This window comes from Acartia tonsa, chromosome 2, assembly GCF_053477335.1.
Source record: "Acartia tonsa isolate MP-2025a chromosome 2, ASM5347733v1, whole genome shotgun sequence".
NCBI lineage: Eukaryota > Metazoa > Arthropoda > Copepoda > Calanoida > Acartiidae > Acartia > Acartia tonsa.
In genome coordinates, this window is record NC_137261.1 from 22,743,619 (window position 1) to 22,759,753 (window position 16,135).

At 32.9% G+C, this 16,135-nt stretch overlaps 1 protein-coding gene across 5 annotated transcripts in view; it reads right to left on the minus strand.

Moving 5' to 3' along the window:
• The window catches only part of LOC145307041 (uncharacterized), a 134,767-nt gene that overhangs the window by 36,242 nt on the left and 82,390 nt on the right, over positions 1-16,135 (minus strand). For all 5 annotated transcript variants that reach the window (XM_080149390.1, XM_080149407.1, XM_080149396.1 and 2 more), the window contains 15 exons: positions 14,783-14,865; positions 14,308-14,437; positions 13,895-14,010; positions 13,075-13,269; positions 12,611-12,672; positions 12,184-12,286; positions 11,560-11,745; positions 10,561-10,695; positions 10,015-10,256; positions 9,508-9,704; positions 8,990-9,129; positions 8,379-8,555; positions 8,001-8,117; positions 6,694-6,823; positions 463-589 (listed from right to left, as the gene is read on the minus strand). In XM_080149390.1, coding sequence (XP_080005516.1) covers positions 463-589; positions 6,694-6,823; positions 8,001-8,117; positions 8,379-8,555; positions 8,990-9,129; positions 9,508-9,704; positions 10,015-10,256; positions 10,561-10,695; positions 11,560-11,745; positions 12,184-12,286; positions 12,611-12,672; positions 13,075-13,269; positions 13,895-14,010; positions 14,308-14,437; positions 14,783-14,865 — 2,140 coding nt within the window. The remainder of the gene's footprint in view (positions 1-462; positions 590-6,693; positions 6,824-8,000; positions 8,118-8,378; positions 8,556-8,989; positions 9,130-9,507; positions 9,705-10,014; positions 10,257-10,560; positions 10,696-11,559; positions 11,746-12,183; positions 12,287-12,610; positions 12,673-13,074; positions 13,270-13,894; positions 14,011-14,307; positions 14,438-14,782; positions 14,866-16,135) is intronic.

The following is a 16,135-nucleotide window of genomic DNA, read 5'->3' on the forward strand; positions in this document are numbered from 1 at the left end:
ACTGCATTATTCCCAGAAACTTCAGAGAAAATACTTGTCATTTTGACCTTAAAATCGCATTTAATGCAAAAATATTACATAATTCTTGAAAACCGTGCATAATTTTGCATGAATGAATTCACTTGATATCATGCGAATAAGATGAAAAAAAAATAGGTATATATTCTTTTTAATTAATTTCAAAAACAGGACAATTATATTCCCAAACTGGAAAAGTACAAAAGTAAAAAAGTGGGCGAAGTTCCTTATAAAAATAGATATTTATCGCATCGTATAACAGCTTTCCACGGTTATCAAAATGAAAAATTGATAAAAAAAACTGATTTTATGATTTTTATATTAATATTCGTGGAAAACTGTCTGTAATACGATGCAATACATGATTTTCTAGTGTGGCTGAAAACCGGTTGTAATCCAGCGGATATCAATTGGTTTCGAAGACCATACTGGAAAACTATTTACCTGAGATTATCCTCCCTCCTGACAATATCTGCCCTGTCACCAGCACGCCATGCCTCGGCTTCACGACGGATAAACTGACCCTCTAGCTGGAGGTTGTCATTGTGTCTCACTTGCTCAGCTCTTTCTCCTAGAAAGATAGGTTGATAACTATATGGATAGATACACATACATAGATAGATAGATGACAGATAACGGAAGCTCTTCATAGTGCCTTTAAAAAAGGGGACAATTAAAAAACTTTTGACCGAAGTTTCCCGTATGACGTCCTATAAGAATAGTCCATTATCCTAATATGACGTAATTTTTTATATATGTGTTATGCATTTAAAATGATAAATGCACATAAAAAAGATAGGTAAAAAGAATTTTAGATATAAATATAGATAGAAAGAATATATATATATATTAACAAATTGATAAATTATGGATATTAAGTATAAGCTATTTGATTGACAAATGGAAATTAAAGTATTGAGAAAGCAACTTACATATTTTTTTTTGGTAAAAAAATAATGTGGTTTAGTGTAAATATAAAATACTACTAAAAGTTGTAAATGTGTGTGTGTGTGTGTGTGTTTGTGTGTGTGTAAAATATTGTTGGTTGCAGTTTGATCAATAGTATTTTCAGGGATCTAAAGGGATAAGACAATATTCGATAAATTGATGTACATCACCAATGATTTAACACAAAATTACACCTTCTGGAGATAAAAAAAGAGAGGTTGAAACGTTTCAACACATAAATTAATAAACCAACCAATCAAAATTCAGTAGAAGTTCCGAAGTTGTTCAGCAAACAAATAAAAAAGCGTTATTGTAAAACTTTGGGAACTAGTGTAATAAACAGCCCATTGTCTTTTCTCTCTCTCTGACACTTTACTCCGCTCTTTTTCTTCTGGAATAGAACCAGTTACAAACCGTAAACAAAGACAAATCATGTCTTTCAGAAAGTGGCGTGCACTGGATTTTGCCACAACAAACCCATGCAAGAAATATAACTTTCTTTGCATTTTATTTCGAAAACAAAAAAATGAATGAGGTAATAAAATGTGACTTTTCTTTTATGGAGCAAAGCTTCTCTTCATATGCCTTAGTTCTATCCAACATTAAAAGTTTAGGATTTCAATAATTTTTATTAACAAGATAAAGGAAATATAGCAAAACCTTGAGACAAAATAATAAAAAAATAAAAGCTAATTAAATGGAAAAATAAACAAAAAAAACTTAGTTTTCACCTAAGTTATATAAGTTCAGATGTCATTACTTAAATTACAGAGAAGGTGCGTCTCTAAAATGTTAATTTTTACAGGTAAAATATTATAGCCAGATATATTATCGATACTAGAAGACTATATCTAACTTTATAATGACACAAATATTGGAAAAAAGGTTACTGTCAATTTCATAAACACCATAATAGTTATTTTTCTCATCTTATTATAGAGATCTTTCCGCGGATATTAAAATGAACCAGTAATGTTAGCCCCGAGGGGCCGAAGGCACAGGCTAACAAAATATTATGCTTTTTATTTTAGTTTCCGAGGAAAATTGTCTGTAATACTAATGTAAAGTAATGCTATACATGATTTTTCAATATGTCTGAGAACCGATTTTAATTCTAAGATATTTATGTCATTGTCCCCATTAGTAAGATCATCATTTTTCCAATTGACCAGTTTCTGAACAACTTTGTGAAACTGTGTATTCACAAAATGACTTAAAAACAATAAATAGAATAAAAATTCTTTTTGTAGCCACAAATCGAAACATTTTTATTTTTCTTTGTTTCCCTGCTAACTTTTAACTATTTCCACAGTTTAATGTAAAATTGTTTAATTATATTCCTTGTAAAATTCCCTTGTTTGTCGAATAAACACTTTCCCCTATTTTCAAGACCAACTTTATTAAAAGCGAAGCTTTTCTATAATTAGGGTCGGTCCGTCCGTCCGTCCGTCCGAGATAGATAGCTTTTATTCGTTAATTTAGGCATGTTAGAATTGTCCTATCGATTTCAAACTTTGCATGATGATTCCTGTAGTAGTTAGGTACGATTTAGACAGCGTAGCAACTCTATAATCATAACCAGAATGTCCGTATGTCCATTTTAAACATGTTGATTTTTCTACTTTTTTGACAACAAATTTTCATGTGATCTAATTATCCGTTTGATCTGATTTTTGGTATATTGATTCCTGGGACAACAAAGAACAATATTATAAGCGAAGCAACTCTATAATCAAGCCCTAAAAACGTAAGCATGTCCATAAACATTATCCTGTATCAAGCAGTTTTTCAACAAATTTACTTACAATTTTGCTTCGACTCTTATACTTTTATATTCTGATTATTCAGTTTAGACACTATACAAGTGTTAATGTCCGTTTGTCCTACCGTTTCAGTGCTTCGCTTTTATGGATGTTGTCATCCTTGTTATTATCATATTTGAAGGGAGGATTTTCTTTAATTAGGTAGGGTCTGTATGTTACTATTCTAATATGTCAATACATTAGGAGCAACTTGTTCAATAAATAAAAGTATGTAGTATAGGTACTTTATTAAATGTAACGAAAAAAGTCCCGCACTTTTTTGTTAGTCTTAAAGGCTAAATATAAATAATCCAATTCAATTTTGAATATTTTTTGCAATTCTTAACCTAGTTTAACATATTGTGTTTTATGTCAAGGATAAATGTAAATTAATGTCGTATAGTTGTAATAAAAAGTAAAGAATCTATTGTTGATTTTTCAATCTGGATGTTCCCATTCTTGTCATTCCACATTTGAGTTGACAATCAAATCAAATATAATAATATATAATACAGGTCAAGTAAAGTAGGAAATATACAACATTTATTCTTGGAATACGAATTATAGGAATAGGGGGATTTTGTACGGAAAATATGTTGTATCTTATAATTCTGACTACAAAAGCGCGTAAATTATCAATGCAATGTATTTTGGGCGTTTTTCATAGGACTAAATTATCTTAATTTCTTATGTTGAAAAGGGGTTTGGAGTATTGATTTCTAGAAGGATTGGCACAATGTAACAAAGAAAGCATCTTTATATCATGTCTTAAAATGTTAGTATGTCCATATAAGGTTTTTTCATAACTGAATAGAAATAATATTCAATTTTCATTTAATGTCCAACTCACAAGTATTTATATATCAAGTTTATTTTACATTACCAATTGTCTCATGTACAGTTGTGTACATCTTCAGATGGTTTAATATTCTATTGTTGGCAATGTTCGTTTATCTGACCGTCTGATATTTTGGGCCTCGCTTTTATGTATGTTTTCATTCTTGTTAAATTATCGCTATTTTCTTGAATATAAAGTTAAAACTGAGAAGTTATTGCAAGAGTCCTAAACTCAGGGTTCTGAAGGAATAGGACAATGGCCGGTAAATTGATGTATATCCCCAATGATGAAACACAAAATAAACCCTTTAGTAGATTAAAATTAGTGTTTGAAACATTTGGACACTCAACTTAATAATCTAATCAATTAAGATTCAAGAAAAGACCCCAAAATTGGTAACGTTTTTATATAATTTTGGGGACTATTGTAATAAACAGCCAAATGTCCTATCTCTCCCTGATAAAATTAATTTGTAAAGTGAAAGAGGGAATAACAATCTGACCACAAAACAATTATATGCAAGTTGGTTAAATCATTTCAAGGTTTTGCATTTGAAAATTCTTGCAAACATTATTGTAATATTGTAATATTGTAAAAGCAAAGCTCTGAAACGGTAGGACAAACGGACATTAACACTTGTATAATGTCAGAACTGAATAATCAGAATGCGAATGTATAAGAGTCAAAGCAAAATTGTAAGTAAATTTGTTGAAAAACTGCTTGATACAGGATAATGCTTATAATATTGTACTTTGTTGTCCGGGGATCAGTATACCAAAAATCAGACCAATCGGATAATTAGGTCACAAACAAATTTGTTGTTAAAAATGTAAAAAAAATATTTCAAATAGACGTACGGATATTCTGATAAAGATTATAGAGTTGCCACGCTTTTAACTCGTACCTAACTATTACAGGAATCACCATGCAAAATTTGAAATCGATAGGACAATTCTAACATGCCTAAATTAACGAAAAAGGCTATTTAAAAAAGTAAAAAAATCAACATGTTTAAAATGGACGTACGGACATTTTGGTAATGATTATAGAGTTGCTACGCTTTCTAAATCGTACCTAACTACTAAAGGAATCACCATGCAAAATTTGAAATCGATAGGACAATTCTAACATGTCTAAATTAACGAAAAAAGCTATCCGTGACGGACGGACGGACGGACCGACTCTAATTATAGAAAAGCTTCGCTTTTAAAAACAGTAAAAACACTCTTTAACAAAAATGAGTTTTCTTAATAAAAAGCAAACTATAGACCATACGACAAATACATTTTAATGTTATTAGACTTTTTAGAAATTAGTAGATTTGGATAGCAATTATGGCGATGAAATATTTACAACTTAAAACTTGACTATAGAAATGCTTTACTTATTATATTGTGTAAAATTGTCTTATGAATCATTTTGAAAAAATCTAGTTGATACAATAATTTTCTAAATTCATTCTTTCTAAATTGCACCAAACTTTTACAGAAACCATAATACAAAGTTTGAATTTAATAGTACTCTTCTAGATGCCCAAAATGACGATCAGATGCCTAAACAAACTGTACAAAAAGCTTATAAAAAGTTAAAGTAAGGTGAAAGCCTTTTGTAAAAAATTAAATAAATGCACATTAACAATTTTCTTAATTTGAAAAATGACATAGTAGTATTTGATTATAATCATAATTGATAATTGATATACCTGTTCTTTTAAATCCTATTGTATGACACTACACACACACACATACACATTCATATTGTAACTAAATTGTGAAGAGCACAACTGAAAGTTCACTTCGCATTGCAAACTTATAAATTCCAAGAGTTGAGTTGTATGTATCTGGTTCCAGAGGTTATGGCCAACTCTAGCAAACTGAAGCTTAATTACAACCTCCAAGAAACTTTTCATTATACACATTTCAATACACTGTGATTTTGTGCGCTGATATATTTAGTCAGTTCAATCTTTTTAAAGTACAAAGGTTACTAATAATCAAAAAGTAACAAAAGCAATAACAAGCTAAGAAAAACTAATAACAACTGAGCGGAAAAGTAATTAACAAAATATTTTTTTTTCTAGGGCAATGTCAAAAAAATAACTGATATTTTGTTTATCTAAGTTATCTAATTAAAATAGGAAACCCCCATCAAAATTTAGGGCAAAACCCTGTTCAAGCATCCTTGTAAAAGTGTATTGTATTTTTTAATTTTTTGCATAATGTTCTCTCTAAATTGTAACAAAAAAATCTTTAAAAAATGCTTTTTTTCTCTTTCAACTAGAGTATTCAGTAAAATACAAAACAAAGTTTAAGGTAGAGCAATATAAAGAAAGTCTAGCTGTAAAAAGTAGAATAAACTCAGATTTGAAAGGATAATGAGAAATTAGCACACAACAGCAAACACTCAACCCACAAAAGTATAATGCATGTCAGAAACTCATTATATGCTCTAAGCCTGTAAATTGTATTTGCTTTGTTTAATTACTTTTATTTTGATTGGGATAAAAAATGTCAGTAAACCAGCACCCTCCCCCTCCCCTTTCCCATCATTTCATTTTTCAAATCAGAAATCTCTAATTTCATAGGGTCATTTTGATACGTTAAAAAATACGTTAGAAATCTTTCAATTTAGGAAAATTACAGTTTGTTCTCCATTATAAATTATGATACAATTATACAATTAGAACTATATTATTATACATATATTGTATACTGTTTGTAAGTTAGTTATATATGAATAACATATATTTTTATTTAAAATTTCTCTAATGTTATTTTACATTTTTCAAACGCCCAGTAAAAAAGAAGAATTAAAATTAAAATCATGGAAGGAAGGGTACTGTACATTATATTGGTACCCAAAGTAGAACAGGGGAGCAGTGTCCAAATTTTTACACCAGTAATTTAAATCTTTAAAGGTGATAATTTTGTTTATCATCATATAATATGTACTTTAATTAATCAACTATTATTCTAAAAGAAAAAGGTATATATAAAAGATTAGATGAAAGTATTTTTTCTGAAATAAGCCTAAAGAATGTCTTTTAATATTTCTTGTTTTCTAACAACCAAAAAAAAAATTATTTACCTGGCTGCCATTTCTGATCTGGTCGTTTATCAAACTCTCCATCAGGTTTGAGATTATCCTGGCGGCGTACCACGGCGGCTCTGTCCCCGGGTACCCACTTCTCCTGGGCGCGGGAGAGGAAGGCACCCTCCTGGAATATTAACAAAATTCAAATGTTAATGGGGGAATATTTAAAAATATGACAGGTCTCGCAGTTATATTATAATATATTTGATATATATAACTTTTGGAAAGAATAAACTTCTTTATGCTTGGTTAGGTTAGTAAGGTTTAGGAATAGAGCCCGCAGGGCTTGAGTCTCAAAAAAAATGAAGTAGAGTTTCGGTGGCCTATTTATCAATACTTTATGTGATTTCACTGAATACTCATTTGAATTCCAATCCATAAATAATTTTTACATTTGTTTATATTATGTTTCCCTTTAATCTATATATATGATAAATACAAATATTCCGTCTTTTAGAAACCTGAAATTAATACTTTCTTTGATTTTTTTTAGAAATGTGTAAAAATAAGTATAAAAATACAAAAATATTTATCTTGTAAAGAAAAAATATGGAGAACAATACCATATGATATGATATAAGTAATAGTATTGGAATTCTTGAAAAACAAATACAAAACAATTATTTTCTTTCTAGTTTCTTCAAGATAAATTGTTGCACAAGAAAAACAAAAATAATTTTTATACAGGCAGTAATACATTTTTTTTGTAAATACTTCAGTGCGGCTACACCCCCTAGAGGCCTCTAGGAGCAATTGAGAGGGGGGCAATTGTAGTTTTTAAAAGAAAAAGTTAAAGAAAATTTAACCTCCTCCAAAATAGAATTAAACCTTCCTAGGACCTATCGTGTAAAGGAGAACCTTATCGGTTCAGTAGTTAGCGAGATCCTATGGTACACACAGACACAAACACCTTTATAATTATAATATGCAATTAAGAAGACAGACACATTACAAATGATCAAAGAAATAATTAGTTCAAAGGATAGTGGAGAAAATCTTATATTCTCTTTCATTTTGTACATTATAGATGTAAAATGATGCTTTCATTGATACTAAACCTATAACCGGTAAAATAATTAAAGGCATAATCTTTTAAACCGACAGATCCGTCTCTCATATTTTCAATGATTTAAGAACAATTCATTCCCAATTGCAATAAACTGTAAAGCTTTCCTTACTAAACCCAACCTAAAAAAGCGTATCCCAAACATGTTTTTTTATAAAAGAGTATAAATGAGTTCCAGTTTGAGAAAAATTGCGTAATTTCTTTTACTTTATGTGCATTATCCTTGATTTGTTACCTGATGTAGATTGTCTTTATGCTTGACAATATCCGCTCTCTCTCCTTGCATCCACTGAACCTGCTCCCTCTTCTCAAAGTCACCCTGCAGGGTTAGGTTAGCGTCGTGCTTAACAACCTAAATTTAATGCATATTGTTATTTCATAAAAGGTTGTTTTAACTTTTCTTGGAAAAATAAAAAGGTAAATTTGAATTTTTAAAAAAATCAATAAAAGAATTTGTAGAATATTTTTAATTAAGTGCTTTGTTAATATCAAAGTGCCATAAATTCTATAATATAAGGATATATTTTTATTCCCCTAGAGGCTAGGTTCAATTCAACTAATTCTATTGAGATTTTTTGGGGTACCAGTGTTTTTAACAATTCAATAACTGTACCTGAGCCCTCTCTCCAGCCTGCCAAGTCTGTTCCTGCCTCTTGATGAAGTCTCCCTCCATCTTGAGATTATCCTGCCTCACCACAATACTGGCCCTCTCCCCGGCTCCATGCCAGGCGGCTGTCTCCTTGCGGGTGAAGTCTCCCTCCATGGCAAGGTTATCACTGCGCTTTACAACCTAAAGATTTTAACATCAAATTGGGAATGTTCAAAACTATTAATTTAAAGTTGCAGAATATTTTTCCAGGTTGGCTTCGAAACCGGTTAGAACCGGTTCTCAGCCATAATGAAAAATTATGTAAAACATCGTATTATAGACAATTTTTGATACAACTTTTGTTAGTCCGGCCTCCGGCACTTTGGGTCCACCAAACTGGTTTAAATATTATAATATTTCATTTTCATATCCGAGGAAATCAGTCTATGATACGATTTGATAAATAACTATTCTGCAAAATTATAAAAAAAATATTTAACATTTGACTTTATCATTCTCTTTTTGATCCATATTTTACTTCAATTCTTCAATCTTTTATTACGTCATTAACTACGAGAATATTGCTTTTACAATTAATGCAAAGTTAGGTGACTGAAATACTAAAAAACCTGTACCTGAGCCCTCTCTCCAGGTTGCCAAACAGGCTGCGCCCGCTTGGTGAAGTCTCCCTCGACCTGGAGGTTGTCAGCATGCTTCACAAGGTTGAATCTCTCACCTTCCTGAAAACTGGCCATCTCTCGTTTTGTAAACTCGCCTGATAATAAATCAAAGATGTGATATCAGCATATTTCGATTATTTTAAATTTTCACTTTAGTCCGTCCGTCTGTCGGTCACATATCGTTGAAATATTAACATACTTGTTTCGCCTAAACCCGTGCAAAGACGCTTGCAGCAGAAGTGATCATCAAGTGTAAATTAAGAATGATTGGCCTTTTACTGTTGCATTACTTCTATTATGATTTCGATAAAAACTATAGGATCATGAAAAGAAACGAAGTAGTGGGTTTCGACGTATTTTCACAGTTGCTTTTGATAGGTTATTTTAGGTTTGGTTAGGTAAATGTTAATAATTGTCTCGAAGGGTTCGAGCCCCCTACTTCGTTTTCTTTCCATAATCTATAAAAATATTACCTTGGGTTTTGAGATTATCCTGATGTTTAACGATTTCTGACCGTTCTCCAGCCCTCCATTCCTCTTTCTGTTTGCCAGTAAAGTCTCCCTGCAGGGCCAGGTTGTCTTGGCGTTTAACAACCTGTGCCCGCTCACCCTCCTGCCATACTGCCTGCTGGCGTCCAGTAAACTGACCCTCAACCTTCAGGTTGTCAGCCCTGATACAAATATATTCAAAATTAGTAAACCAAAAAATACAAAATGTAAAAGAAAATGTCCTACTATTGTTTCTTTCTATTTCATTTATAGATTAAAGCCTTGTGGTGATTTTAATCTGCCCCTTTTTTACCGCTTTTGATACATAATTTGATGCTAGAGGGGCAAATCTTAATCTAGAAATATAAACCATCCTAGGAGCAATAAGAATCTTTACAAAAACTCGACCAGTTTAGTGGTTGACGAATTGATATCTTAACGGACAAACAAAAGTGATGAAATACCTTTAAAATTTATCTATTATTATATTACCTTTGAACAATTTGAGCTCTATCTCCGGATGTGGCCCACTCTTGTCTGTGCACCTCCAACTTTCCCTCCGCCACCTTCAAATTATCCTCCCGCCTCACCACACTTGCCTTCTCGCCGGCGGCGAACTCGGCCTTCTCGCGGCGGACAAAATCGCCTTCCGGCTTAAGGTTTTCCTTGGGCTTTGATACTTCTGCTCTGGTGCCGGGTTTCCATTCTTCAGATTTTTTGCCCTCGAAATCTCCCTGCAAATTATATATTTCAATAAAAAAACGGCTAAAAAATCAAAAACTAAAAACTAGCATTGATATAAAAGTGAAATTGTATATAAACCCAATGATGATAAAACTATTAACCCTTCAGTAGATTAAAATTATTGCTTCTAAAGTTTGATCACTACTAGTTTGGGAACAATCATTTATTTAAAGTCCGTAAAGTTTTTATGACAGCGAATGTAAGATATCATTTTGGGTAATAGTATTTTTAACAATCCAATGTTCACTCCCTCCCTTGAATTATTTCAAGTTTGTTTCCTTTCAAGTGGTATACCTGTTGCTTGAGATTGTCCGAGTACTTGACCATCTGTGCTCTCTCCCCCTTGTGCCACTCCTGGTGCTGCCGAGACTCCATGCTTCCCTCCATGTGCAGGTTGTCCTCGTGACGTACTATGTCTGCTCTTTCTCCCTAATAAATGAAGAAATTTTGGATCATGGAAAGAAAATGAAGAAGTGGGTTTCGTCGGAACACAGTATTAGTGTCTGACTGATTATGACGTAACAAAAAAAAATTAGCCAATGAGAGGCCGTTATTTACCCATGCTAAAATTTATAGTGGCCTCTCATTGGCTATTTTTTTTGTTACGTCATAATCAGTCAGACACTATTACTGTGTTCGTTTCGTCGTATTTTCACAGTAGCTTCCGGTAGAACTCCAAAATAAACTTAAAATTGAGAAAACCTCATCTCTTTGCGACGCCTCATTACGTGCCGCTTCCATAGACCATTGAAAAATTGAATGAATATTAAAATTAAAGTATGATTTATACAAATGGTAACACTGCCTTTGGAAATATTTATCCAAGTTTTAAAATCAAAGGTTTGAAATGATTGCTTTTCCAATAAAAACATTTTTAATTGAAGTTTGTTTCAGATATTTGAAACTTTAATCAAACTTTGCTATTTCTAATTCTATTCTTTCAATATATAAGATTTTAAATCAATCAATATTTTTGTACGTGTGTCTATTTATTCATAACGTCTTCTATCCTACAATCAATCTATTTTTATATCCATTCTTAAATCTCTTTTAAATATCTCTCTATTAATCGATCTATTTATCAATTATATCATTTATCTCTTTATCTATCTATCGGTTTAATTGTCTATCTTTCTATAAATCTACATATACGGGCTCGGCAGCCGCTCGTTAGTCGCGACTTATCCTCAAATTAAAACCCGTTTGGAATGTAAGTTACATTGCTACCCAAAGATATATAACCACGTTATCTTGGTCGTTAGCTTAAAATCGTTGGGTAATTTTCTACTATACCTTAGTATATGTATCCCTACGCCTGTCTGACATAGTTCCCTCCATATGAAGATTATCCTCATGTTTCACAATCTCCGCCCTCTCCCCCTTGGAGAATGTCTCCCGTCTCCTCCCCTCGACAGCGCCCTCCAGGCGGAGAGTGTCAGAGCGTTTGACCGCTTTGCTACGCTCTCCTGGAGCCCAGGCCTAAAACAAAATTTTATTATTAAAATTATATTTTTATTTCTATCTGTTTCTTTGTGTTGTGTCAATCTATTTGTCTTTGTATTTTCATGTCTGTATATCTATCTGTCTTTCTGTCTGTCTTTTTGTAAGTTTACCTTTCTACCTTGTTTCAAACTGTCCCTCCATGTGAAAATTGTCTTCATTGGGTGAAAATTTCTTTTTATAATTATAACCCTTCTATCTGTCTGTCTGTCTGTATGTATAGATGTCTGTTTGTCTTTCTGTCCCTATGTCTGTTTGTCTGTATGTCTTTATGTTACAATACCTTGGTTTGAGGAACTCAAACTGTCCCTCTATGTGAAGATTTTCCTATGAGAAATAACTAATTTTCATAACTTTACCCATCTGTCTGTCTGTATGTCTGACAGTCTGTCTGTATGTCTGTCTGTCTCTCAATACCTGAGTTTGAGGAACTTCAAACTGTCCCTCCATGTGAAGATTGTCCTCATGACGAATAATTTCAGCTCTCTCGCCGGCTGTAGCCCATTCTTTTCTGGATGTTCTACAAGATAAGATTTTATTTGTCTTTTTTTAATGATGCTTCTGAGTATGTTGTTACTTATATCATAAATCATTTTTGTGTACTGCTTAACTAAAAAAATGATTATCAGTCTTCAAATCAAGTCATTGAATATTATCTACATATGTCTATCATATGGCTGTTAAAAAGTGGCCATAGCTGACATTTTATCAACATAATGATATTCTAATGACATGATGACTATAAAATAATGTTCACATAAAAATCGCAAAATTATTTTGATACTCGTAATTAAATTCTAAATTATTCAACGAGGTTTAGTGATTTTTTAATAATTTAATTTACCTCATTTTTCCTTCCATTTTGAGATGATCTGATTGTTTTACAGCCGACATTCTTTCAGCAGCCTAAACAAATCATTTATATATAAATTGATAATAAGGAGGGAGGGGGGGGGGATCCTTTGTTTTGTTTGTTTGTTTGGCAAGGTTATATTCGTATTGGGTAGCTTTGCAATGTTAAAGCACCCATGTATAGGCTCTTAGAGTTAAAGCCCCGTAAGATGTTAAGGACAGAGGAAAAAATTAACCCCCATCCCTTTGATTAATTTTTAACGCCTCTCCTCCGGTTTTTTTTCTATCTTATTTTCTGGGTTATAAAGAGAGAGGGCTATAACTGAGTGATTTTTAAATTTATTTTAATAAATTCATCCTGGCGGGCCCATGATGACATGGCAGGTCCATCCATGATTATATTTGATCCAAACAGATACATATACAAATATACTGAATATATGTATAAAAACATACCTGAAATTCTTCAATCCTTCTCTTCTCAAAATCTCCCTCCTGCCTCAGATTATCTGGGTGCCTGACCACGGGGGCTCTGTCCCCAGCCCCGGGCCCACTCCTGTCCCTGTTGTCCTCGATGGGGCCGGGTGGCAGCAGGTTGTCGCGGTGTTTCACCATGGCAGCCCTCTCTCCAGGCTCCCATTTGTCCGCAACCTGTACAGGAACATCAGTAAATTGTTGGAAGTAATGGTCGGATGAGAACTAATGACCCCTTCCCTCTTTTGGGTGGCAGTTCTCTGCTCTTTCCCTAACCCTAGAGGGGCTTTAACCTAACTTAACAATGCCTTAAGTAATACTTAACTAATGAAAAACTATTCCCCCCTTCCCTCTTTACTTTCATTTTTTTTAATCAAAGGAGAGAGGAATGGGTTTCAGTGCTGAAGAAGGTACTTTGTGTGAAGCTTTTTAGCAAATCTAGAGTGTTGGTCTGTCAGTCTTCCATTTGGTGCGTAACTGAATCAAATCTGAACCAAAACTTTTGTCTTGAACTTAACAAAGATTTTAAATAATAAAGTTAAAGAATAGAGGGCACAGAACAAAATTATTAAAGATGTTTTGTTTTAAACCTTTATGATTTTTATATTTACTAGAGTATCAAGGGAATCTATATTCGATGGGATATGTGAGGGAAAATAGCCTAAAACCATCCCAGGACCTATAAAAACCCTCACTGTAATGCACATCCATATCGGTTCAGCGGTTAGCGTGATCCGTCACTTCAGACAAAAAGGCCTACTACTTTATATAATAGAATGAAGCAACTGATCTTGATGATTACCTTGCGAATAAATTCTCCCTCCATCCGCAGGTTGTCTTGGCGGACGGTGACTGCAGCTCTATCGCCGACAGTAGCGGAATATTCGTCGGCATAGCTACGGCGGCCTTCGTAATTTCCTAAAAATAAGATTCATTTAGAGTTTTGAGGATTTTTAAAAAATTGTTGCAGATTTTTACCCAAATAATTAACAGCATTAAATAATAGAATATACATACTAATAGACCGAAGAAAAAAACACAATGTATAGGCTGGGTGCGTAATCGTATAGCCCATAGAACCTTCGCTAAAATTGCATCTTTATACCACATATATAATCCATTAAATTCACATTTTCCCTCAGCCGTAAAGGCAGACGTACGGACAGACAGATATATGTACACTAAAAATACAAAAAAAAATCGTCTTTAGATTACCTTCTAATCTGAGGTTATCCTGGTGTCTGGTGACATTGCCCCTGTCCCCCCTCTCCCCCTTGTATGTCTGGCTGGTGCTAGTCTCGAACTGCATCTCCCCGTCCATCTTGGTCCACGTCTTGCGTCGCACCTGAAATGGGGAATAACCAGGTTGATAATGTCCAATATCATCGTAGTTTTTTGGGAGTTACAAATTTGAGATTAATCTAATCTTTTACATCTTAGCCTCTCCAACAAAGTACACTTCTCCCTTTGGAAATTTTTTTGTTCATTTCAAGAATTAAACTCTCAATTGTGGTCAGAAAGGCTTGTAAATTTACTACAATTGTATGAGAAAAAATGGTATAAAAGTGAAACATGCCCAAATAATATGTTTTACCAATTATTACTTATTTAAATACTACTTAAACAGAAATAATTCCATGACTGCTACGTAAAAGTAACAATGCTACTAACAAATTATATAAATACTTGCCAACTTTGGCCGCGAGTCTTGACCACCAGCCACGTATTCGTAGCCGCCGCCAAATTCAAGTTCTCCCTCAACACCGAGATGATCTGAAAAATATTTTTTATTAATGAACGGTATGGGGTATAGTTACATAGGTTTATCTTAAGGAATTGAAATACAAATTTCTAAATTGAATATCTATGAATCATATCTTATGCTAAAGTTATCTTAAAATGCTTTAATATTTACTTGTAGCTGCACCCTAGACTCTAGGGGCTCTGTATTCAAAGTGGTAGAAATTCAACCTTAGATATATTTGAAGCTTTTTTAAAAATAAAGAACTCATTTGGCACAGTGATTAGCGATATCTTAAAATAGGAAACGAAATTTTACAATTTTTTTAAGTTTGGAAAGAAGTTTTTCTTTTGGTGCGAAACTTTCCAAGTCTTGAGATATTTTTTCTTTTAAAAATGTATATAATAGTCCAAACTTTCTTTATAATTATTTTAATTAACATTTCATAACATTAATCATTTATTTAAATCCCAGGATATAGGGATATGGCAAAGGAACATTCTTAAATCCTATGGGTATAGCCAAGGCGATCAAAATTGTTGACAGAAATGGTAGTAGATAAATTTAACTACCATTGCCTACTCCCTTCCTGGATTATATTCAGCTGAAAGAGCATAGAATTAAGTTAGATGTAGATTTAAATATTTAATGAATAGTTGGTCTCAGGGCTTGGCAGCTACAGCCGCAGTTTTATTAAATTTCACGGTTTTCCGGTTAACTTTAACCTAATATTTGTCGTAAGAATATAGCTTATAGCATCAGCCGCTCTTTTAACAGTTTCAAGAACATTATATAATCAATCCACACCCAAGCCGCCCCAAAAAGGTACAGCTGTCGAGCCCTGGTTGGTTTAAAGTCTAGCCACCATATTAAATACATGAATTATAATTAAATTACAACTTACATATAAATGTTCAAACCCAAAGTTTTTAAACTTTTAATTATATTTGTAAGACATCAAAGATATTTGTTTCATTGGTAAAAAAAACTCTTTGTTTTTAGAACTAGCGGTTACGCCCCAAGAGGCCTCTAGGGGCATGTGTATAGTTTTCTTTTCAAATTATGATATGATAAGCTGTTACCCAAAAAATATTCTTTTCACCGCTGGATAGGGTTAGTTATGTTTTTTTGCAATTTTTTTTCTTGGGAGGATGGTGTTCCCTCTTCTAAAATAGCCATAAACCTTTCCAGGACCTATGAAAAGCTATACCGTAAAGGGCAACCATATCGGTTCGGCGGTTAATGAGATCCTTTGGTACAGACAAACAACAGGTAGATTTCCTGTTATCTTATTATCCGATT